Source organism: Sander lucioperca, chromosome 2 (assembly GCF_008315115.2).
Source record: "Sander lucioperca isolate FBNREF2018 chromosome 2, SLUC_FBN_1.2, whole genome shotgun sequence".
NCBI classification, from domain to species: Eukaryota; Metazoa; Chordata; class Actinopteri; order Perciformes; family Percidae; genus Sander; species Sander lucioperca.
This window is the reverse complement of record NC_050174.1, coordinates 39,964,677-39,989,829: the sequence shown is the minus strand read 5'-3', so window position 1 is coordinate 39,989,829 and position 25,153 is coordinate 39,964,677. Positions and strand designations below refer to the sequence as shown.

The following is a 25,153-nucleotide window of genomic DNA, read 5'->3' as shown; positions in this document are numbered from 1 at the left end:
CTAACAGAAATGGAATAATGTGTCCCTGAACAGCATCAAGTACTGCAGTGCATCTCCTCCTCATGTACTGCACCAGACTGGCCAGTTCTTACAGTTGTTTTTGCCATCCTGTACCTGTCCCGCAGGTGTGATATTCGGATGTACCGATCCTATGCAGGTTTTGTTACACGTGGTCTGCCACTGCGAGGACGATCAGCTGTGCTTCCTGTCTCCCTGTAGCGGTCTTAGGCGTCTCACAGTAGGGACATTGCAATGTATTGCCCTGGCCACATCTGCTGTCCTCATGCCTACTTGCACCATGCCTAAGGCACGTTCACACAAATTAGCAGGGACCCCGGGCGTCTTTCTTTTGATGTTTTTCAGAGTCAGTAGCAAGGTCTCTTTACTTTCCTAATTTTCTTATAACTGTGACCTTAATTGCCTACCGCCCTTAAGCTGTTATTGTCTTTTCGACCGTTCAACAGATGCATGTTAATTCATTGTTTATGGTTCATTGAACAAGCATAGAAAACATTGTTTAAACCCTTTACAATGAAGATCTCTAAAGTTATTTTGATTTTTACAAAAGTATCTTTAAAATACAGTGTCCTGAAAAAGGGGCGTTTCTTTTTTTGCTGAGTTTATATGACTGTAAAAATACATAATTAAAAAGGCGACACACCCAAAGGTTGCGTGACATCATAACTTCTTTATTTTAGACTGTCGACATACAGATTATCAAAAAAAGACCATCAGAATCAATCAATGCAGATAAACCATTGAGAAAACAAAACAAAAAGCAGTGCCAAACAGAAAAAAGCCTAACGTAAACTGAAGTGAAAATAAATATGCGAGTGTGTGACAATAGTCATTTATCCTCTGGATTCAGATCTCGGTTAGCAGCACACTGATATGGGGTTTAGTACCAGGATAGACTGATATAAAAGAATTCTTCAGCCTGTTCCGTTTAAATGGAGGGACTCTAAATCGCCTATTGGAGGGCAGAAGTTGGTATTCTCTGTACAAACAGGCAAGAGGTGCTTCTCATGTCGCTTAAATTGCCTCCTCGACTCCTCCACTTGCCTCCCTTCCCAGTCCCTCCCACCAAGGAGGCACGGGAGAGACGCGAGGAAATCATGGGAGGAGAGAGGAACTGAGGAAATATGTTTTAGAGGCATGAGACGTCCTTTCCACTGAAGCGTCGCACAAATACGTCAGCTGATTGGGCTGAGTTAGCAAATCCTTCAGCTGCATGGCTTCCGGGAAGGCTGCTCTCGTGTATCCTCGCTCATGGCTCCTCGATGCTTGCTCCTCGGGGCAGAAATGAGAGCTTTGAGATGGCCTTCACCGAGGAGGAACAGAACAACTTCCGATTCAGCCGAGGACCGAGGAGTCGAGGAGCTATCCAATATGCGACATGAGAAGCACCTAAGGAGTCAGCTGAGATGCTGTTAGCAAGTGTGAGCATGCTTGTGTTGTGAGTTGGTTAAAAAGAGTATGCAACTACGGAGCCCCAGACATGACCTCCAAAAAGAAATTGTGGCCACAAAATACTAATTTGTGCCCACTAAAAATTACATTATGTGCTACATTAAGATGTTGCATTAAAGAGTCTGACTGCTGCTGGAATGAAGGATCTGCGGTAACGCTCCTTCTTGCTACAGATGAACATTTAAAAACCTCATTTATTAACAGTGCATAGAAAATGTTCTAAATTCTTAGTATGTGCTTGAGTACAAAAACAATCTGTATTTAATAAACGTGCGCAAGCCAATCGTACGCACATCAGTAAGTATTGAATCAACCAACAAATATAGTTTGGTTCAATCAGTGCAGGAGGAATTACAAACAAAAGAAAAAATGCTGCATGGGTGAAGGTCACAAATATCACATCACAAATCCAGCAGTACATTTTTGGGGAAGCAGTACCTACTTAGACTCTGTGCCCAAGCAGATCAGAGCGATCTTTGAGCACATTGTTTGCCAAGTCTTCCCATAAGCCATTGCACTATATTTCAAACATTTGTCATAGCACAGTCTTTTATAGGATTTGACACCAATTGGGCAACTTGTCTGTTTAAAACTAGACGAATGATTGAGTGTTTTCTAATAAAAGGAAACACAGGCCATATGTGGATGTTGATTACGTAATGCATACTGTGACACTTAAATGTTTTAATTTGTAGTATCGCTATTCTACCACTAGATTCTGTTCCTAAGCATGGCCAGAGCTGTTCTTATATTTACACACATCCCTAAGTGTAAGTACAAGCTGGTAAATTCCACACTTTGCGCGGCAATGTTGTTATGCATTACATACGCATACATCTGTGCATACGGACGGTTGATAAATGAGGCCCCACAATGTGGCATCATGACTTCGTGTAAACATACACGCCACTTTCCTAAAGCCATGTGGCGTGTTATCTGTACGCATTTTGAGCTATCCGCGTGTATGTCTACGCTGTATACAGCGGACGGCAGTCTGCTGTATCGCAGCGTAAACATACACGCCACTTTCTAAAGCCACGTGGCGTGTTATCGCGAGGCTACGTGTTATCGCGAGGCTACGGTTGGTTTTAACGTCACACGCGGAGGAAAAGAAAAACCGGTTGGGATTAGGAAAAGAAGAACTGGGTTGGGTTTAGGAAAAGAAAAACAAGGAAGGAAGGAAACAACACGCGCGGAAAATGAAGGAAACATCACACGCAGGACGCGATTGCCGATCTCCTGTGTGAAAATCCTGTGTTTTACACATCAACCACCCTACTACTCGCTACAGCGTCAATTCACACGCAAACGCAAGGTAATGTAAGTCAATGGAGGACAAACGGCGTTGATAAACATGCTGAAAAGCGAGTGTGCGTCTTCATAACACGCCAATAACAGCATACAAATTGGCGTGTCATATATACGCCACTTCATGAGATCAGACTGGGCCCCAATAATTCCTCTTAGACACCGTCATTTACTATCCCTGTAACAATTTAACCACAATTAAGCACCATATACTAGGTTTCAACCTAGGAATGTCATTTGAGAAAATCCTTCTCCACGTTATGTGACAGCTCAGTCGTGTGAGTTCAAACAGAAAACTACGTGTCTGCATGCCCTCTTATGTGCCTTTGCAATAGTGCGGGTTCTCACCTGTGTGGGTTCTTCTAATGTGCACATTCAATTTATCGCTACGTCTGAAATTTTCCCCGCATGTTTTACAAGAATACGGCTTCTCACCTGTGTGGATTCTCATGTGTTTTGTCAAGACACTATTACATGTGAAACCTTTCCCACACGTTACACAAATATGCGGCTTCTCGCCTGTGTGGGTTCTTGTATGATACTTCAATGATGACGGCCGATTGAAATCCTTCCCACATGTTTTGCAAGTATAAGGCCTCTCACCCGTGTGGATTCTCGTATGCCGTATCAACGCTGAATTGTCACTGAATCTTTTCCCGCAGGTCTTGCAAAGGTACGGCTTCTCACCTGTGTGGGTTCTCGTGTGGACTTTCAATTCACCATTACATTTGAAACTTTTCCCGCACGTTTTACAAGTATACGGCTTCTCGCCTGTGTGGATTCTCACGTGGACGTTCAAGACACTATTCAATTTGAAACTTTTCCCGCATGTTTTGCAAGTAAACGGCCTCTCACCCGTGTGGATTCTCATATGCCTAATCAATACTGAATTGTCACGGAATATTTTCCCGCAGGTATTGCAAAGGTAAGGCTTCTCCCCTGTGTGGGTTCTCGTGTGGACTTTAAAGTCACTATTATGTTTGAAACATTTCCCGCATGTTTTACAAGTATACGGCTTCTCACCTGTGTGGATTCTCTTGTGGAGTTTCAAGTGACTACTACACGTGAAACCTTTCCCGCATGTTTTGCAAGTATACGGCTTCTCACCAGTGTGGGTTCTCATGTGGATTGTCAAGTGACCAACATTTCTGAAAGCTCTCCCGCATGTTTTGCAAGTATACGACTTCTCCCCTGTGTGGGTTCTCATGTGGACTTTCACTGCTGAAGTGGCTCTGAATCTTTTCCCGCAGGTCTTGCAAAGGTACGGCTTCTCACCTGTGTGGGTTCTCACGTGGACATTCAATTCATAGCTAGTTCCGAAATCTTTCCCACATGTTTTACAAGTATAAGGCTTCTCACCTGTGTGGGTTCTCATGTGTCTTTGCAATCGTGAATGATACTTAAACTCTTTTCCACATACATCACATTTAGAAGATGTTTTACTTGCGTGAGCATCACGGTGAATCTCTGAGAGGTTAGGGTTGTTCACATTGTTACCGTGACCTATGCTTCTGTGATGTCTCTTGTTTGGTTCTGGCTCTGCATTTCTAGTTGATCCTGAGTCTTCTCCTCCTTTCTGATCTTGGCTCTCAGCTTCATGAGAGTTGTGAGAGAGGAGCTGGTGGTCACTGTTTGCTTCTGATACCACAGAGCTTTTAACCCAAATGTAGTTTAGAGGATTTTCCTCCACTGCAATCTGAGTCTCGTCCATACTGAAGTTCAGAGTCTGACCTTCACTGTGGTCACTTTCCTTATAAGTAGGAGTCAACGTAAAGGCATCGGTCTCCTGCTTCAGTACAAGCTGCTCTCCCTCCTGACTGACGCAGAGTTCCTCCTGTTCCTCTTTAATCTGTGGAGGCTCTGGCTCCTCTTGGTCCAGACTGGAGTTCCTCTCCTGAATACAGAGCTGCTGCTGGTCAGCGAGAACCTCCTCCTCCTTACAGACACGTGGCTGTGGGAGCTCTGGAGGGACAGAGAACAAAAGGAATAGGATACTACTGTGATGATAGAAAAAATTGCAGCAGAAAAAAAACCACATATGTCTTTAGACCAGGGGTTTTCATTGTTTTTTAAACCAAGGACCCCTTAACTGAAAGAGAGACAGATCAAGGACCCCCTACTACATATATTGTCTAAAATGAAGTTGCATATTAAACTGGGCCTACAATAACACGTAGGGCGGCCTAAAGCCTTTATACATACCTTTTTTGCTATTCAAATAGCCTAATAATTGTTGGCATGATTTTATAAATCATGTTTTAATGTTACACATACATGTGGCACAGTGAATCCGTACGATGAACTGTATCTGTGGATGGCTACATTAGTGACTACCTTACCTATAGGCCAGTAAGCAGTGGGGATTTATTTTTGCTTATAATATGTTGGATTCATGTTAAGACTTTTTAATTTTTGAAAAAATTAAAAAGTGCATTGACTCTGAGGACCCCCTAGGGGTCCTGGACCCCCTGTTGAAGATCCCTGCTTTAAACCATTTGGATCATATATATTCATGGAAAGGAGCCAGCTGAGGTGGTTCGGACATCTTGTAAGGATGCCCCCTGGGCGCCTCCCTTGGGAGTGTTCCAGGCACGTCCAGCTGGGAGGAGGCCTCGGGGAAGACCCAGTACTAGGTGGAGATACTATATCTGCACCCTGGCCTGGGAACGCCTCGGGATCCCCCAGTCAGAGCTGGTAACAGTTTTCGCCGATTGATTACACCCTGAAAGTGAGCGCTTAGACAAAAGCATCAAAACCTTAACTTTTGTATCCAAGTCTTAAACAAAGAGGCCAAAAGTAAAAACACATTTTCTGTTTTGCACTTTGTTTGTACTTCTGCAACACACTTCTTGCATAACACTACACACCGTTTCTTACATTGGACACTTTGTTTAAGAATGAAAACTCTAGCAATCATTGGGAAAACACTTCTATTAAAAATGCAAAACACTATCTGAAATTGGGGAAATGTCACCTTGTGTGCCGCCATTAGTCTGCAAAGAGTGCTCCATCACCATGCCACTCTAGGTCCCTACTTGACCCCTTACTCCCCATTTCTCAATCCAATTGATGAATTTGGCTTGGCATTGGAAAGTGTACGACCACATGCCTGCATGCCTGTTCTACAAGCAATGGAAGAGGCATGCAGAGACATCGAGGTGGGGTCAGTCAGGGTCAGTCCAGGGTTGGATACAGCATGCAAGGCCATATTTCCCCCGTTGCCTGGCCAGGGATGATATTGCTTGTGATGTGAATGAGGTGATGTGGCCAGACCCAACAGAACGTGGGATCCATAAACCATCCATCCCATGATTTACAAAACATTTTTTGATTACCATTGCACTGTAATTGTACTGCAATTATTTTTTATTGTGTATTGTTTGTTTACAGTAACATATTGTATTGATTACTGTACTGTTATTCTACTTTTCTTAGTTTTTTGTTGTAAAAACCTGCAATGGGAAAAAAATAACTGTGTATATATATATATATATATATATATATATATATATATATAAACATATATAGATATATAGACAATTCACTTCTCTTTTTTTATTGCACTATAATCATCTCAACATAGACAATAATTTTCTCTTTTTATTGCACTATTTGCACATTAACATTAACACTGTACATTTCATATTTTATTTATTACTACTGTATATTTGTTTTTATTATATATGTTAAAAGTCTGGATAATATATGTTGTTTGTATACCTGGAGTGGTAACAAAAATAATTTCCCCCTGGGATTATTAAAGTATTTCTGATTCTGATTCTGATATATATTATTTATTTGTTTTTTCTGATGCCTTTCTATTTGTGCGTTCATTGAAATGTAATTAGATGTTCTGTACTGGAACAATCTTTCACAGAAGCCTGTATGAGAAAATAAGTATACAAAGTGGTAAAGGGAGCAGTGTTTTGTATACATTACATCAGAGTGTTGTCGCTGCTTTGAAAGAGAGTAATTTGTGGGTTGCAAAAATGCCAAAAAAGGATTGTTACGTTTTGATTGCAGTTCTTGAGTGTTGCCTCTTATTTGACTTGTGTGAACTCTTTGACACAACCATCCACATTCCGCAACAAGTGTGTAAGCAATCGGCAAAAACTGTAATGTGGCTGGGGAAAGGGAAGTTTGGGGTCCCCAGCTGGAGCTGTTGCCCCCTTTTTAATGAAAAGACCATGTTTTACACACCTATTCTGAGTACATTCATTTCGGGTTTCCAAACGATATCCAACAGTCTGCGCTGACGACCGATCTCTTCCTCGTACTCGACGATAGTTTTTTCAAAAACTCCGAATATTTCTTCAGCAGCAGCAGTTAGTCGCTCGTTGACAAACCGTCTTAAATGCTGATATGCCGACATTGTTGCTTAATTACAAATGGAATATGTATATTTATAAAATGATACAACTAAAATATCGTTAGCTAAATCAATACGTGCATGCAGCTGAAGGTGCACTTGTATTGTTTACTTCCGCCAAGTGTCACACTGTTAAGTTCCGACAGTGGAATTTCGGCAGCTTTTCGTTCCGCTTCTAACTGATGGCATTTAATCATTTATAATTAAATAATTTATAATTTAATCATAGCCTATATTATTTATCTGCCAAGTACACTTTTGCATATACATGGAATGTAATGCTTCTTTCCACCAGGGAATTGTGTACTATTTAATAAAGTACTGATCTTACTTCACAGATTATGATTACTTAGAAGTATTCAGGTTATTTCACCACCTCTAAATATCGCTAATTAGCCTACATTATAGACATTACATCTCGTTTGTATAATTCGTGCAACACCGAAGTGTAAAAACAACTTGTATGGCAGGTTATGCTACCCCCGGGCCAAAACAAAAGGAGTGGTGTCAATTTTCTCCTCTACCTCTTGTCAAGCATTCACATTTTTCTAAATTTTGACGGTTAGTTAGTATCAGTTTTTAGCTCATGCAGTCTCTTTAGCTGGACTATGACAATTATATGGTTTATGAACCAGTTAAAATGGTAACCAGAATGGTATAAAGGTGCATCTCTCCGATCCTGCTGAAATGTAGCCTTCAGGAATTTTTCAAGGACAGTGGAAGACCCAACAAGTTATGTCATGAAAACTGAACAGCATGCAAGATGTACTTCTGGGATGAAGCAGGCCTGCTGGGCACACACAGAGTGAAAGTACAGTAGATGATATCTAGTTATGCATCTGTGAAGCTCTCACACTATTTTGGGCATTTGATCAGAGGACATGCAAGAATTTAATCTGTGATGGATAATCATCCAACATCAAGGAAGCCGCAATACATATCTCCCTTTGAAAACAAATAGGTTTTATTCTAAAATGCAATATTTCCATTTTAAATGTTCTATACCTTTTTAATCATTTTTTCAAAAACATTTTATACACAGAGGTCTCCATACTCCAGATGACGATGATGGTGAATGTTGTATGTGGAAATGAAACTCTACATGTCTTTTTCGTTGGAAGTGTGATGGACTTTCTCTGATGGGTTTTGTTATTTGTTCAAACTCTGAGTCATTACTGTAGAGGAACTACATTTCTCATAGCGGTTAACCTACACAATTGTTGTCTGCTGCTGAGAAATCCACTGATTACAGACATTCTGCAATTAAACACAGGCCCAACAATTTTTATTATTATTATTATTATTGGCATTGTCACGTGATTGATAAAAGTGCCATGCAAACGTCTAAAGTTTCGTTTTCTGTCATTGTTTATCAATGTTGCACACTTAGAGTAAGCTTCGTGTTTAGACCTGTTTTAGAGGTTGAAGTGCAGCCAGTGGTGCCTGGTGTCATTTACTGGAGTTGTTTTGTGTTTACTCAATCATCTCCAGGGTGGGACATTTCTACCAACCACCAGCTAAATATTGGTCAGTTGTAGCTGTAGCTAGCAGTGCTGAGGCACATTCAGTCCTGACTTGATTTTGTGTCCTTTCTTGAGAACGTGTTGTACTTGTTACATACTGTAAACTTGCCTTGGTCTTGGTCACGACTAAATAATCAAGGCTGCTGCATGCTTTTATCTAACTGTTAAATATAGACCTTTTTCACAGCAGACACGTTGACATGTCATAGTAGGGAAAGCACAGGTGTATTCAAAACCATTAATGATGGCTGCATTCCACTTAGGAGACGCCCTGGTATTGTGCATGCTGACTCACTGAAATAGCTTACTGGGACACTTGATGGAATTGAGCCATCATTAAGGTTATCAATTTCAGCTGTGGTTTTCCTACTATGACAAGTCAAAATATCTGCTGTGAAAAAGGTCCATTGAGGCATTTCCTACTCAACACTCAAAGAATTTGATAAGGGGTAAAATAATAACAGTAATTTTGAAGCGAAAGGAGGTCGGTCTACAGCACTTGTTGATGGTGAAACTACTATCAACAACTCTGGAAGCCCCTGTTCCAGTTTAACAATGCACAAATGTCAACAATCCTGGTGGAAATTGATAGCCTAGAAATCTAGACGCACCCTAATGTAATTTGCAGCCAGGGTCAGTCTAGCAACTCTCCGTTGGCTTGCGAGCTGGAAAAACCAAATTCTGGTCAGGCCAATCGCATCGTGTATAGAGTCGGTGGGCAGGCTTAACATAAGGACGGCAGAGTTGCGACGGTTTTGCTACTTGAAAACAAAGAAGATGGTTGCTGCTGTTGGCGAACAGCGGTCTTTCGAATCGGCTTTAGCCGCGACTCTGGCAGACTTGGAGTTAAGCACTGAAGTCATTCTTAAAAAAGGAAGATGTTTTCGGAGTTTTGCCGACTGGATACGGCAAAAGTTTAATCTATCAACTAGCGTGCTCTGGTTGGCTATTGCGTGCAGAGGGAATTTGAAAGACAACCGTTTATCCCGCCCCTCGGATTGAGCCCTGCCAATGGTGAGTTCCTAGACCCAACATCTTGATGTGGGTCTGGATTGTCAGGCTAGGAAATTGATGCATTCTGTGTCCCTGGGTTAGAGGCATGCATTTCTGTCTGCCAGATGGTCTTTTTTGATACTGCCACTGGATGGAGCCTGTGGCTGCCAGATCCATACTGGAAACCCGCTTTGTTCTATGCATGTGTGTAAACAGTTGACGTTAGGCATTGGCCTTGAATGGTTAGGATCAGGATAGCCCATTGGTCAGGGGATAGGACCAGTCTATGGAGTGGACCTGCACGGATGGGTTTCCGGTAGCCTACGGATCAGGAAGTGACAGGGCCAAAGTCAGACATTTTAAATGCTACGTTAACCTTTAAATTATTATATTTCGATGTAATGCAGACCAGAATCAGAATCATTAAGCAGTTTATTTTTTACAGTAGTGGAACTATGGAATTTGCCTTGGTGATACAAGCATACATGCAAACTGAAAATACTGTTGAATCATTTGTCACCTAAATGTGTAAATACATTTTCACATTTCAATTAAATGTAGCCCACTTTTAACACGTCTAGATGTCTTTTGACATGCAAATATTGAAAACTATGTAAACTGGGATGAGACGTTAAAATGAAATATTGTTAAAATATGAACGTGAATTCTTGTAGCCACTGTGGCTGTTTAATAGGTTTTTCTGTGGTTTAGTTGCCCACTATGTGTGTCTATTTATTGCTATATATAAATATGCTTTATCCAAACCATATTTTGATATTATATTCTTCATGCATAGGAAGTAAGAAATCGAAAGTTAAGAGACTGCATTTCTTTGCTTTTCATTCAGTGAGAAACCTGGACTGTGCAACCATCAATAAACTCTATCCCCATCTGCCAATATAAGGTAGATTTTCAGGTCATGACATGCACTGACATAATTTGATTATTGAGCAATAATAGTATTTCCCACTATGGAAACTTCCCCGGGCCGAACCTTAAAACAACACAATAGATTCATTGTGTAGGCTGGGGTGCACAGAAGATGACAAAAGGTCCAACTGACAAGAGTCACTGCATTTCCACTGGGATGGGTAGAAAATGTAACCACAATGTGTCACTCCTCTTGCTTATTTCAAGACAATAAACCAGTTACAACAAACTTAGAAACTGTTAACTTTTTTGTGATTTACAGTTTTTATTTTTTTATTATTTAAATGAAACACAAAACATACAGCTCACAACTTTACACATCCCCTCCCCGTGAAACCCCCCCCCCACGCGCACACACACACACACACACACACACACACACACACACACACACACACACACTCATCATCACCCCACATGCAGCAGGCCTTGGTCGTCAACTTAGGTAACCATCAAGAGAATACAATAAAATAACGCATAGTAGTAATACAACGTATTTGGCAGACCCAGGCCTCCTCTATTAACAGGTCTTTATCTTTATGTAGCCAGGGTTTTTTACCATTCCAAATAAATGTCTTTGTTATTATAGTGAACCATTTAAAATATAACAGGGGAACCTCCAGAGGAAGAGATTGGATGAGGTAGAAACTGTCTGCTTTTAAAGAAAGATAATCATAAAACTACTAGGGTATGACAACAAAGTATCAGTATCACTGGCTAAGTGCAATGTGGTTTATATTGCTCAAACCAAACCACTGACAAAGGGGCTTTGATTGATGTATGTACTGCTGTCACCTAGTGTCTCATTCTTGATATCACAATGTTATTGAGTCAAATTATTAAGCTCTCTGGTGGAGGTAAATTGCAGGTTATGCTACCCCCGGGCCAAAACAAAAGGAGTGGTGTCAATTTTCTCCTCTATCTCTTGTCAAGCATTCACATTTTTCCAAATTTTGACAGTTAGTTAGTATCAGCTTTCAGCTCATGCAGTCTCAGTTAAAATGGTAACCAGAATGGTATAAAGGTGCATCTCTCCGATCCTGCTGAAATGTAGCCTTCAGGAATTTTTCAAGGACAGTGGAAGACCCAACAAGTTATGTCATGAAAACTGAACCGCATGCAAGATGTACTTCTGGGATGAAGCAGGCCTGCTGGGCACACACAGAGTGAAAGTACAGTAGATGATATCTAGTTATGCATCTGTGAAGCTCTCACACTATTTTGGGCATTTGATCAGAGGACATGCAAGAATTTAATCTGTGATGGATAATCATCCAACATCAAGGAGGCCGCAATACATATCTCCCTTTGAAAACAAATAGGTTTTATTCTAAAATGCAATATTTCCATTTTAAATGTTCTATACCTTTTTAATCATTTTTTCAAAAACATTTTATACACAGAGGTCTCCATACTCCAGATGACGATGATGGTGAATGTTGTATGTGGAAATGAAACTCTACATGTCTTTTTCGTTGGAAGTGTGATGGACTTTCTCTGATGGGTTTTGTTATTTGTTCAAACTCTGAGTCATTACTGTAGAGGAACTACATTTCTCATAGCGGTTAACCTACACGATTGTTGTCTGCTGCTGAGAAATCCACTGATTACAGACATTCTGCAATTAAACACAGGCCCAACATTTTTTATTATTATTATTATTATTATTGGCATTGTCACGTGATTGATAAAAGTGCCATGCAAACGTCTAAAGTTTCGTTTTCTGTCATTGTTTATCAATGTTGCACACTTAGAGTAAGCTTCGTGTTTAGACCTGTTTTAGAGGTTGAAGTGCAGCCAGTGGTGCCTGGTGTCATTTACTGGAGTTGTTTTGTGTTTACTCAATCATCTCCAGGGTGGGACATTTCTACCAACCACCAGCTAAATATTGGTCAGTTGTAGCTGTAGCTAGCAGTGCTGAGGCACATTCAGTCCTGACTTGATTTTATGTCCTTTCTTGAGAACGTGTTGTACTTGTTACATACTGTAAACTTGCTGTAAACATGCACTGACATAATTTGATTATTGAGCATAATAGTATTTCCCACTATGGAAACTTCCCCGGGCCGAACCTTAAAATAACACAATAGATTAATTGTGTAGGCTGGGGTGCACAGAAGATGACAAAAGGTCCAACTGACAAGAGTCACTACATTTCCACTGGGATGGGTAGAAAATGTAACCACAATGTGTCACTCCTCTTGCTTATTTCAAGACAATAAACCAGTTACGACATGCTTAGAAACTTTTTTTTGTGATTTACATTTTTTATTTTTTTATCATTTAAACGAAACACAAAACGTACAGCTCACAACTTTACACATCCCCCCCACACACACACTCATCATCACCCCACATGCAGCAGGCCTTGGTCGTCAACTTAGGTAACCATCAAGAGAATACAATAAAATAATGCATAGTAGTAATACACCGTCTTTGGCAGACCCAGGCCTCCTCTATTAACAGGTCTTTATCTTTATGTAGCCAGGGTTTTTTACCATTCCAAATAAATGTCTTTGTTATTCTATTGAACCATTTAAAATATAACAGGGGAACCTCCAGAGGTTCCAAAAGAGATTGGATGAGGTAGAAACTGTCTGCTTTTAAAGAAAGATAATCATAAAACTACTAGGGTATGACAACAAAGTATCAGTATCACTGGCTAAGTGCAATGTGGTTTATATTGCTCAAACCAAACCACTGACAAAGGGGCTTTGATTGAATGTGTCTTCATGTGAAAAAGGAGTACTGCTGTCACCTAGTGTCTCATTCTTGATATCACAATGTTATTGAGTCAAATTATTAAGATCTCTGGTGGAGGTAAATTTAGCAAGTGCCCCCTTGCTAGGAAACTCCCAGAAACACAATGAAACCTTGTCAAAAATACATTTAAGGTTCAGGTTGAAATGTTATTGTGCAATAAATAAAATGAAAGGTATCTCTGTCATAAGTGTAATCTGGATTAATTAACATATTGAAAATAAACCCAGCAAAATGGAGATAATATATATAGGCTATATAGTAAATTCTAATGGCTTTTATGACTGATCGATGGGTATACTGTAAACTGCCAGAAAAATAGGTGGGTAGCCTATACAACCTCAGCCAATTTAAATATAATTTGCTTAATCTAACGTTTCTGGATTCATGACACTAAGATTTAGCAAATCGGCCGTGGGGTCAAATCCGACCCACAGCCCTTTGCTGCAGGTCGTCACCCCACTCTCCTTCCCCTTTCCTGTCAATAAAGGCTATGAAAGCCCAAAAAAAGACTTTGCAGTATTTCACTATGTATATGTTTATTTCACTGTGTATGTATGTATATATATATATATATATATATATATATATATATATATATATATATATATATATATATATATACACACACACACACACACACACACACACACAGTGTGGGTTCTCGTGTGGACTTTAAAGACACTATTATATATGAAACCTTTCCCACATGTACAAGTATACAGCTTCTCGCCTGTATGGGTTGATATACACATGGTACTTCAGTGATGATATCTGATGGAAATCATTCCCACATGTTCTACAAATATACGGCTTCTCACCTGTGTGGATTCTCATATGGACATTCAAATCAAAGCTACGTTTGAAACTTTCCCGTACGGCTTCTCACTTGTGTGGATTTCTTTTCTTTTTTTCAAATATGTTTATTGATCAAACCTGTGTGGATTTTCATGTGCTTTTTCAATGTTGTACATTATAATTTGATCAACATGACAAAGAAATTGATAATGTAGGAAACAGCAGACATAATCATTTGCATGTTTGTGTAAAAGCATTTGCAATTGGTTCAAAAGAATGACAAATTGCTTTTATGTTGTGCACAAGTGACGAGATCATGTGGTGGTTGAACAAGTAGTTTTGACAATTTTAATTCTGATCTGAGTAGTATACCAAAGCGACTCAGAAAATGTCTTAACAGCCACCTCTGGGCACTCACTGTGGAACTAACATTTTTCATTGATTTGTGAGATTACGATTGTTTCAAAGAAATACTGTTTGCTAACAAAAATACCCGTAATAGTGATATAAAGGGAAACTACTCATCAGTATGCATTCTTGTATGCCTTAGCAAAGTAACGGTTTCTCACCACTGTGGGTTCTCATGTGGGCTTTTAAAACACTATTAGATTTAAATCCTTTTCCACGTTTTACAAATATAATGCTTCTCACCTGTATGGATTCTCATGTGGACATTCAATTCATCACTACGTCTGAAATCTTTCCCACGTTTTACAAGTATGTGGTTTCTCACCTGTATGGATTCTCATATGCCTTATCAATGCTGTAGCATTACATAATTTTTTTCCAAAGGTACGGCTTCTCCCCTGTGTGGACGCTCATGTGGCCTTTCAAGTCACCATTACATTTGAAACCTTCCCCACATGTTTTACAAATATAAGGCTTCTCACCTGTGTGGATTCTCACGTGGACATTCAAATCTGATGTACGTCGGAAATCTTTCCCGCATGTTTTACAAATATACAGCTTCTCATTTGTGTGGATTCTTATATGATCCTTCAATGTTGACATCTGATTGAAATCTTTCCCACGTTTTGCAAGTATAGGGCCTCTCATCTGTGTGGGTTCTCATGTGTCTTTGCAATCGTGAATGATACTTAAACTCTTTTCCACATACATCACATTTAGAAGTCTTTTTAATCATGTGAGTAATACTGTGACTCTCTGACAAGTTAGAGTTGTTCACATTGTTACCGTGACCTATGCTTCTGTGATGTCTCTTGTTTGGTTCTGGCTCTGCATTTCTAGTTGATCCTGAGTCTTCTCCTCCTTTCTGATCTTGGCTCTCAGCTTCATGAGAGTTGTGAGAGAGGAGCTGGTGGTCACTGTTTGCTTCTGATACCACAGAGCTTTTAACCCAAATGTAGTTTAGAGTTTAGAGGTTCCGATGTAAACGGTAGTAACGAGACCAAATAAGAACGAAAATTTCAGTTCTTCATTTCGGTGCCTGACTTTTTTTTTTTTTCAGAAGCATCGCTGCACGGGACTTTACATTGCCGTTAGCTAGGAGCTGGATTAAACACAATGGTTAAAATGCTGACAGCTAACATTAAACGGTGTAAAGTGTGAGTGTATTTCCCTGTAGAGGATTCCAACACCGGGACCTAACAGTCTGACTGCAGCTGCCGCTGTCCGAAAAACAACACAAAGGCGGTGCGTTCACTTTCAACTCGCCAGCCTTGTGGTGCATTTTAAGTTATTGTAAAATACCCTTTACCATCTGGTGCTTGTTTTGTCGTTTACCAGCAATTTACTGGTAAAATAAGTCAGTTATAAGTTATTGTTATTACATTATTAATCAGTCATTTAATTTTGACCATATGGCCTTAGCAATAAACAAGCCGTTCTTTAATGTCACCAACTGCCATTTTGTGCTCCTTTTTTATATTTTATATTATATGCATTATAAATATGTTATAGATATTTCAGTTCAGGCATCATTTAGGCACTGGCACCATTTTAAAAGTAGCGATTTAGCACCGGTATCAGAAAAAAACCAAACGATACCCAACCCTACTTATATGGTAATATAAAACTGTGATGTCAGTCACTCTCAAATGTAAAATCTGACTTCTCGAAAAGATGTCTAGGAGGCTTCATATAAAACTACTCGAGGTACTTAGATATGAAGCCCTTGTTAAACTTTTGAAGTGATTTTAACATACTTAGAAAATGTACATCTACACAAAAAACACCATCAAGCTCACACAATTACTTTAAATCACATATTATTTATGTTCTGGTGCAAGTTATGGCAACAAAATGTGATGACAAAGATTGAAAATGCACAAGACTGCACTTTTTCTGTATGGCATCTATCAATTTCAACAGTACTAAGTTGCACGTTACTGTATGTGGGACAATGATTGCAAAAGATTGGACAACATTCACAATTACAACTTTCCTTTTGTATTTTAATTTGTTGACAGACCACGTCATTGTGATACATAAAAAAAAGACAAGACTGATTTACAGCACTTCCATTGTCAGAATTAGTGTTGTGCTCAGTGTGTGTGTGTCTATATATGCTTGCCAATTGAAGTCTCATGAGATGTACCTTTGAGCCATTTAGGTGAACTTCACAATCCCCTTTTATTAGTGAAAGTCAAGAGAGCAATTCGTCAATTCAGGACACATTTACACAAAAGTGTATAAATGTATATAAAATACGATTGACAGATTATGGCAACTGGTTCAATAATTTTGCATGTAATTACTCAGGCATTACAATAACTCTGAGATGTTGTGTGTGTGTGTGTGTGTGTGTGTGTGTGTGTGTGTGTGTGGTGGGTGGGGGGCTGGGTACCCTATTTGATACTTTTTAGGCACCGAGTGAATTGCCTCCTTAGTATCGAGTATCATAAAATGTCTTGTTATTCAATACCAAATTTCAGTACCTACGGAGTAAATTTCATCAGCGTCGGTGAGCCAATAAGCGTGCCGCATGCTTCTACCAATATCTGATAATGCTGCTGATTGGCTGTCTCACATTACATGTTGTAGAGACACGCAGGAAAAACTATGTTACGCACAGAGACAGGGCTTGTCTAGTAGGAGCTGAAAAATGATAATGAAAAAGATTTGTGCAAAAATGGTTAATGTTGAAATTTCTTTTAATTAAAAAAGTACCGTTCAGGAACCGGTATCAAAGTCACAGTATTGGTATCGGTACAGGTATCGAAGATTCTGAAATCTTTCCCATGTTTGACAAGAATACATACAGCTTCTCACCATGTGTGGGTTCTCAGGTGAGTTTTTAAAGCGCTATTCAGTTTAAATCCTATTCCACAAAATCTACAAGTATACGGCGTCTCACCAGTGTGGATTTTCATGTGGATATTCAAATCACCAATACGTCTGTAATGTTTCCCACAAGTTTCACAAGTATACGGCTTCTCACCTGTGTGGGTTCTCATGTGGATATTTAAATCAGCGCTTTGTCTGAAATCTTTCCCACAAGTTTCACAAGTATACGGCTTCTCACCTGTGTGGATTCTCATGTGGAGTTTTAATTGCTCGCTACGTATGAAATCTTTCCCACATGTTTTACAAATATACGGCTTCTCACCTGTGTGGATTCTCATGTGGCCTTTCAAGGAACTTTTACCTATATATCCTTTCCCACATGTTTTACAAATATACGGCTTCTCACCTGTGTGGGTTTTCATGTGGACATTTAAATAATCGCTATGTAAGAAATCTTTCCCACATGTTTTACAAATATACAGCTTCTCATTTGTGTGGATTATTATATGATCCTTCAATGTTGACATCTGAGTGAAATCTTTCCCACATGTTTTACAAGTATAGGGCCTCTCACCTGTGTGGGTTCTCATGTGTCTCTGCAACATTGAATGATACTTAAACTCTTTTCCACATACATCACATTTAGAAGATGTTTTACTTGCGTGAGCATCACGGTGAATCTCTGAGAAGTTAGGGTTGTTCACATTGTTACTGTGACCTATGCTTCTGTGATGTCTCTTGTTTGGATTTTCCTCCACTGCAATCTGAGTCTCGTCCATACTGAAGTTCAGAGTCTGACCTTCACTGTGGTCGCTTTCCTCATAAGTAGGAGTCAACATAAAGGCATCGGTCTCCTGCTTCAGTAGAAGCTGCTCTCCCTCCTGACTGACGCAGAGTTCCTCCTGTTCCTCTTTAATCTGTGGAGGCTCTGGCTCCTCTTGGTCCAGACTGGAGTTCCTCTCCTGAATACAGAGCTGCTGCTGGTCAGCGAGAACCTCCTCCTCCTTACAGACACGTGGCTGTGGGAGCTCTGGAGGGACAGAGAACAAAAGGAATAGGATACTACTAGAAAAACGGACAACTGGGTAGAAAAATACAACGTCTTTAAACCGTTAGGATCCTATATGCAGCATACTCCTCTGTTTTAAAGACCATTAAGGTTTTACACACCTATTCTGAATACATTTATTTCAGGTTTACAAACGATATCCAACAGTCTGCGCTGACAACCGATCTCTTCCTCGTACTCGACAATAGTTTTTTCAAAAACTCCGAATATTTCTTCAGCAGCAGCAGTTAGTCGCTCGTTGACAAACTGTCTTAAATACTGAACTGAAGACATTGTTGTTTTATTTCAACTGAAATAATTATCTGCGCTACGACTAGGCTTGCACGATTTGGGGAAAAATATGAATCACGATTTTTTAGCTTAGAATTGATATCACGATTCTCTGCCACGATTGTTTTCTCATGAAGTGTGTTTATTGCACACATTAACCATGACAAGACTAAACAAATTGGCAGTACCAACTTATATATGTCACTTAACAAATAATGACATATAACACATTGAACTAAAGATGGCCATGATACAGGTTCTATCTGAACTCCTTGAACATGTCTTAATATAATTAAAACATGTCAATGTCAATTGCTTTCAATAAATTAATTGAAGGAGAAAAAAAAAATCGGTCATTTAAAAATTAAATGAGTAATTTTTTATTTTTATATCCATAAAGTGTAACATAGGGATGGTTACACTTAGAATTGTTGGCATTGGATTATCTAAATAGTCATTAATCGGAAACTAATTTAATAATTAATTAATCATTTATTAAGAAAAAATGCCATACATTTGGCCAGAAAAAAAGAGAAATTTTGACATAAAATAGGATTTCTTATATCTAGGGTTGGGTACCGAAACGCGGTGCCAATAGGGCACCGGGTCCGATGTAAACGGTAGTAACGAGACCGAATAAGAATGAAAATTACGGTTCTTCATTCCGGTGCCTGACTTTTTTTTTTTTTTATTCAGAAGCATCGCTGCACGGGACTTTACGTTACCATTAGCTAGTAGCTGGATTAAACACAATGGTTAAAATGCTGACAGTTTATGTTAAACGGTGTAAAGTGTGACTGTATTTCCCTGTAGAGGATTCCAACACCGGGACCTAACAGTCTGACTGCAGCTGTCGTTGTCGGAAAAACAACACACAGACACTTGTTCACTTTCAACTTGCCAGCCTTGTGGTACATTTTAAGTTATTGTAAAATACCCTTTACCATCTGGTGCTTGTTTTGTCGTTTACCAGCAATTTACTGGTGAAATAAGTCAGTTATAAGTTAGTTATTACATTATTATGTCATTTAATTTTGACCATATGGCCTTAGCAATAAACAAGCCATTCTTTAATGTCACCAACTGTCATTTTGTGCTCCTTTTTTATATTTTATATTATATACATTATAAATATATATATTTCAGTTCAGGCACCATTTTAAAAGTATTGATTAAGCACCGGTATTGGAAAAAAAAAACGGTACCCAACCCTACTTATATGGTAATATAAAACTGTGATGTCAGTCACTCTCAAATGTAAAATCTGACTTCTCGAAAAGATGTCTAGGAGGCTTCATATAAAACTACTCGAGGTACTTAGATTTGAAGCCCTTGTTAAACTTTTAAAGTGATTTTGACTAGGGCTGCAACAACGAATCGATAAAATCGATAAAATTCGATTATTAAAAAAGTTGGCAACGAATTTCATTATCGATTCGTTGTGTCGTGCGACACGCCACTCAGTCGCGGAGATAAAAGCAATTGAGTTGAGTGCCGTGCGGAGCGAAAGAAAAGAAAAAAAGAGTAGAGCGGAGTAGAGGAAATACGGAGAGAGACCGGAGACCCGTAACGTTCTGAAACACATGGCGGAGGCAGAGAAATCAGTACGACATGTCATCCAACGTGTGGGAGCATTTCACACTAAATAAATTGAAAACGTGTTCATTGCAAAATAAGCAAAAGCGACACGGCATGGCACGGGCGCACCACGGTGATGATTCACCACCTAAAACGTAAACATGTTGGAGTCCTTGATGAGGAGGAAGGGAGTTCAACAGCAGGGTAAAGTCACTACAGAGTCCTACTTTTGTTCCGTTTTGAAGTGAGGAACGTAACGTCCCTCTTCTGGTGCTGGTGTGGTGTTTACTCGTTATCCAGCTGACTAGCATGACAAGCTAACGTTAGCTCGTTAATAACAGTATAAAGCAGGACTAAAGACACGTTTTTATTCACTCGCCTTTTTTGGCCCATTCATTTTTCAATCTATTGTCATGTATATATTCTGTGCTTTGTCCCATATCAGTTATTGTTGACAAATATATTTGTGTGTGTTGTACTTTTTAATTTCATTTTAAAGTTCTTTTATATAGCACTTGGTCATCTTAAGCTGTGTTTAAATGCGGTGTACAAATGAACTTAACTTGCAATTACTACAATGATGGTAATAATTTAATGAATAGCTTCAAGTGAACGTGTGTGTGTGTGTGCGCGCGGTCTGTATCTGCTCTTTGGGTTACTTACCTTTACACAACTATTAACTAAAACAACATGTATGTAAGTATGTATTGAATTGATGTAAATGTTTTTTATCCGATTCAACGATTAATCGAAAAAATAATCGGCAGATTAATCGATTATTAAAATAATCGTTAGTTGCAGCCCTAATTTTGACATACTTAGAAAATGTACATTTACACAAAAAAACACCATCAAGCTCACACAATTACTTTAAATCACATAGTATTTATGTTCTGATGCAAGTTATGGCAACAACATGTGATGACAAAGATTGAAAATGCACAAGACTGCACTACTTTCTGTATGGCATCTATCAATTTCAACAGTACTAAGTTGCACGTTACTGTATGTGGGACAATGATTGCAAGAGATTGGACAACATTCACAATTACAACTTTCCTTTTGTATTTTAATTTGTTGACAGACCATGTCATTGTGATACATAAAAAAGAAAAAGACAAGACCGATTTACAGGACTTCCATCGTCAGAATTGGTGTTGTGTGTGTGTGTGTATATATATATATATATATATATATATATATATATATATATAAATGTGTGTGTGTGTATATATACACAAACATACAATAATTGCATGTAATTACTCATGCAATACAATAACTCTGAGATGTTTGTGTGTGTGTGTGTGTGTGTGTGTGTGTGGTGTGGGGGGGGGCTGGGTACCCTATTCGATACTTTTTAGGCACCGAGTGAATTGCCTCCTTAGTATCGAGTATCATAAAATGTCTTGTTATTCAATACCAAATTTCAATACCTACGGAGTAGATTTCATCAGCGTCGGTGAGCCAATAAGCGTGCCGCATGCTTCTACCAATATCTGATAATGCTGCTGATTGGCTGTCTCACATTACATGTTGTAGAGACACGCAGGAAAAACTATGTTACGCACAGAGACAGGGCTTGTCTAGTAGGAGCTGAAAAAATAATGAAAAAGATTTGTGCAAAAATGGTTAATGTTGTAATTTCTTTTCATTAAAAAAAGTACCGTTCAGGAACCGGTATCAAAGTCACAGTATTGGTATCGGTACAGGTATCGAAGATTCTGAAATCTTTCCCATGTTTGACAAGCATACAGCTTCTCACCATGTGTGGGTTCTCAGGTGGGTTTTTAAAGCGCTATTCAGTTTAAATCCTATTCCACAAAATCTACAAGTATACGGCGTCTCACCAGTGTGGATTTTCATGTGGATATTCAAATCACCAATACGTCTGTAATGTTTCCCACAAGTTTCACAAGTATACGGCTTCTCACCTGTGTGGATGTTCATGTGGAGTTTTAATTGCTCGCTACGTATGAAATCTTTCCCACATGTTTTACAAATATACGGCTTCTCACCTGTGTGGATTCTCATGTGGCCTTTCAAGGAACTGTTACTTATAAATCCTTTCCCACATGTTTTACAAATATACGGCTTCTCACCTGTGTGGGTTTTCATGTGGACATTTAAATAATCGCTACGTAAGAAATCTTTCCCACATGTTTTACAAATATACAGCTTCTCATTTGTGTGGATTATTATATGATCCTTCAATGTTGACATCTGAGTGAAATCTTTCCCACATGTTTTACAAGTATAGGGCCTCTCACCTGTGTGGGTTCTCATGTGTCTCTGCAACATTGAATGATACTTAAACTCTTTTCCACATACATCACATTTAGAAGATGTTTTACTTGCGTGAGCATCACGGTGAATCTCTGAGAGGTTAGGGTTGTTCACATTGTTACCGTGACCTATGCTTCTGTGATGTCTCTTGTTTGGTTCTGGCTCTGCATTTCTAGTTGATCCTGAGTCTTCTCCTCCTTTCTGATCTTGGCTCTCAGCTTCATGAGAGTTGTGAGAGAGGAGCTGGTGGTCACTGTTTGCTTCTGATACCACAGAGCTTTTAACCCAAATGTAGTTTAGAGGATTTTCCTCCACTGCAATCTGAGTCTTGTCCATACTGAAGTTCAGAGTCTGACCTTCACTGTGGTCACTTTTCTTATAAGTAGGAGTCAACGTAAAGGCATCGGTCTCCTGCTTCAGTACAAGCTGCTCTCCCTCCTGACTGACGCAGAGTTCCTCCTGTTCCTCTTTAATCTGTGGAGGCTCTGGCTCCTCTTGGTCCAGACTGGAGTTCCTCTCCTGAATACAGAGCTGCTGCTGGTCAGCGAGAACCTCCTCCTCCTTACAGACACGTGGCTGTGGGAGCTCTGGAGGGACAGAGAACAAAAGGAATAGGATACTAACGTTACTGTGTGATGATAGATAAACAGGACAGAAAAACACATCAAATAGGCCTATATGTCTTTAAACCATAAGGGTCCTATATGAGTCAAAACACCATATGTTAGTTTTTAAAGACCGTTGAGGTTTTACACACCTATCCTGAGTAATGTTATTTCAGGTTTACAAACGATATCCAACAGTCTGCGCTGACGACCGATCTCTTCCTCGTACTCAACGATAGTTTTTTCAAAAACTCCGAATATTTCTTCAGCAGCAGCAGTTAGTCGCTCGTTGACGAACTGTTTTAAATGCTGAACGGAAGACATTGTTGGTGTACTACACGCATGGGACTACACCTGAAATAATTTTCAGCGCTACGACTTCAATATCGTCTATGAGCTGATTTACTCTTACTACGTGCATGCAGCTAAAGCGGCTACATACATCCATGGGCTACATGTGCTTGTTTTGTTTACTTCCGCCGGATGTCACACTGGCAGTTGCGACAGTGGAAGTGCGGGAGCTTTTCGTTCCGCTTTCAACTGATTGAAATTTGATTTGGAAATTCTCATCAGACTTATTCAAGACTCATTTGAAAGTATTAGCAAGGACGTGCATCTATTTTGCTTAATTTCACAAGGACATTTGGTACTATTTATTAAACTACTAATCTTAACTAAAAGCCATCTTTTTTGTTGATTCGCAGATAATGGTTTTGTGTAAAAAAAAAAAAAAATAAATAATAATAAACTATATATATCAAAAGACATACCAGTGTATTCACAATGTTCGTCAAGTGAGAGTAAGAGTAAGCAAGTAAGCAAAAATATATATATGCCATAAAATTATGTATTATATATTTAATGTTGGGACAGATTAACAATGCATCTTCCTTTATAAGTTCATTCTATTTTCTTTATTTGTATCTTAACCTGCAAAGTAATTATTGTAACTAACACTTCTCATTCCTCTTTATCTGTGAAAGTCAATTAGAGCAATTCATCAATTCAGGACACGTTTACAAAAAAGTGTAATAGAAATTTTAATAAAATACCGTTGACAGATTATGACAACTGGTTCAATAATTTTGCATGTAATGACTCATGCAATGCAATAATGCAGAGATGTTTTGGGCGGTTAGATTGTACAAAAGACAGAGAACCAGTATAATACATTTTGATCAACATGACAAAGAAATTGATGATGTAGGAAACAGTAGACAATTGTACATAATCATTTGCATGTATGTACCAAAGCATTTGTTCTAAAGAATGAGACATTAATTGCTTTTATTGTGTGTGCAAGTCCCTAGATGATGTGGAAGTTAAACAAGTTGTTTACATTTTTTAATTCTGATCTAAGAAATGTGCCAAAGCGACTGAGGAAAAACTCTTTACAGTCGTTTCTGTGCACTCTCTGTGGAAGTAAAATGTTCCTTGATTTGGGAGATTATGATTGTTTCAAAGAAATACTGATTGCTAAACGAAATATCAGTAATAATGATATAAAGGGTAACTTTACACTGAGATGATGACTTCTCATCTTTGTGAAAAGTATTTTACATTCAGTTAAAGAGATGTAGCTACAGCAAAAGTGCATTTCATTCAGTTAGTGAACACGTCTCCACAAGAATTTGAGCTCGTTGGTTTTTCCTGTGACTATTGATCCTCAGGTGCTTTTTTCAAGTATGTGATTTGATAAAAAACATTTTTTTCACAAGTGCTGCCATTTTGTGCCTCCTCACTGTGTTAGTCATCATTGAAAACGGTTATCTGTATGCACTCTTATAGGCATTTTCAAAGGTACAGCTTCTCACAAGTGTGGGTTCTTCTCATGTGAGCATTCAATTCATTGTTGCATCTGAAATCTTTCCCACGTTTTACAAGTATACGGCTTCTCACCTGTGTGGATTCTCATGTGCCTCATCAATGCTGAGGGGTCAGAGAATCT

General features: G+C 39.0%; 2 protein-coding genes across 2 annotated transcripts; both read right to left on the bottom strand.

The window, feature by feature from the left end:
- Nucleotides 1-3,092: 3,092 nt before the first annotated feature.
- Nucleotides 3,093-7,267, bottom strand: LOC116054110 (gastrula zinc finger protein XlCGF57.1-like). Its single transcript, XM_031305453.2, has 2 exons — nucleotides 6,979-7,267; nucleotides 3,093-4,740 (listed from the first exon to the last, which is right to left on the bottom strand). The coding sequence occupies exons 1-2, from the start codon at nucleotides 7,148-7,150 to the stop codon at nucleotides 3,095-3,097; spliced, it is 1,818 nt and encodes a 605-aa protein (XP_031161313.1). The 5' UTR covers nucleotides 7,151-7,267; the 3' UTR covers nucleotides 3,093-3,094.
- Nucleotides 7,268-15,351: 8,084 nt separating this feature from the next.
- On the bottom strand, nucleotides 15,352-23,669 carry LOC116054120. The gene is made up of 4 exons (XM_036008427.1): nucleotides 23,358-23,669; nucleotides 22,729-23,187; nucleotides 18,056-18,427; nucleotides 15,352-15,500 (listed from the first exon to the last, which is right to left on the bottom strand). Exons 1-4 carry the CDS (start codon nucleotides 23,527-23,529, stop codon nucleotides 15,352-15,354), a joined length of 1,152 nt encoding a protein of 383 aa, XP_035864320.1. The 5' UTR covers nucleotides 23,530-23,669.
- Between the last annotated feature and the right edge of the window lie 1,484 nt (nucleotides 23,670-25,153).

Excerpts from the sequence above, each read along its gene's own strand:
- LOC116054110 (XM_031305453.2), bottom strand. The coding sequence starts at position 7,150 with ATGTCGGCATATCAGCATTTAAGACGGTTTGTCAACGAGCGACTAACT. Across the intron at positions 4,741-6,978 it reads AATGAATGTACTCAGAATAG|AGCTCCCACAGCCACGTGTC; the intron begins GTGTGTAAAACA and ends CTGTCCCTCCAG.
- LOC116054120 (XM_036008427.1), bottom strand. The coding sequence starts at position 23,529 with ATGTCTTCCGTTCAGCATTTAAAACAGTTCGTCAACGAGCGACTAACT. Across the intron at positions 18,428-22,728 it reads GAGACATCACAGAAGCATAG|AGCTCCCACAGCCACGTGTC; the intron begins GTCACGGTAACA and ends CTGTCCCTCCAG. Across the intron at positions 15,501-18,055 it reads TCACCGTGATGCTCACGCAA|CTCTGTGGTATCAGAAGCAA; the intron begins GTAAAACATCTT and ends TTGGGTTAAAAG.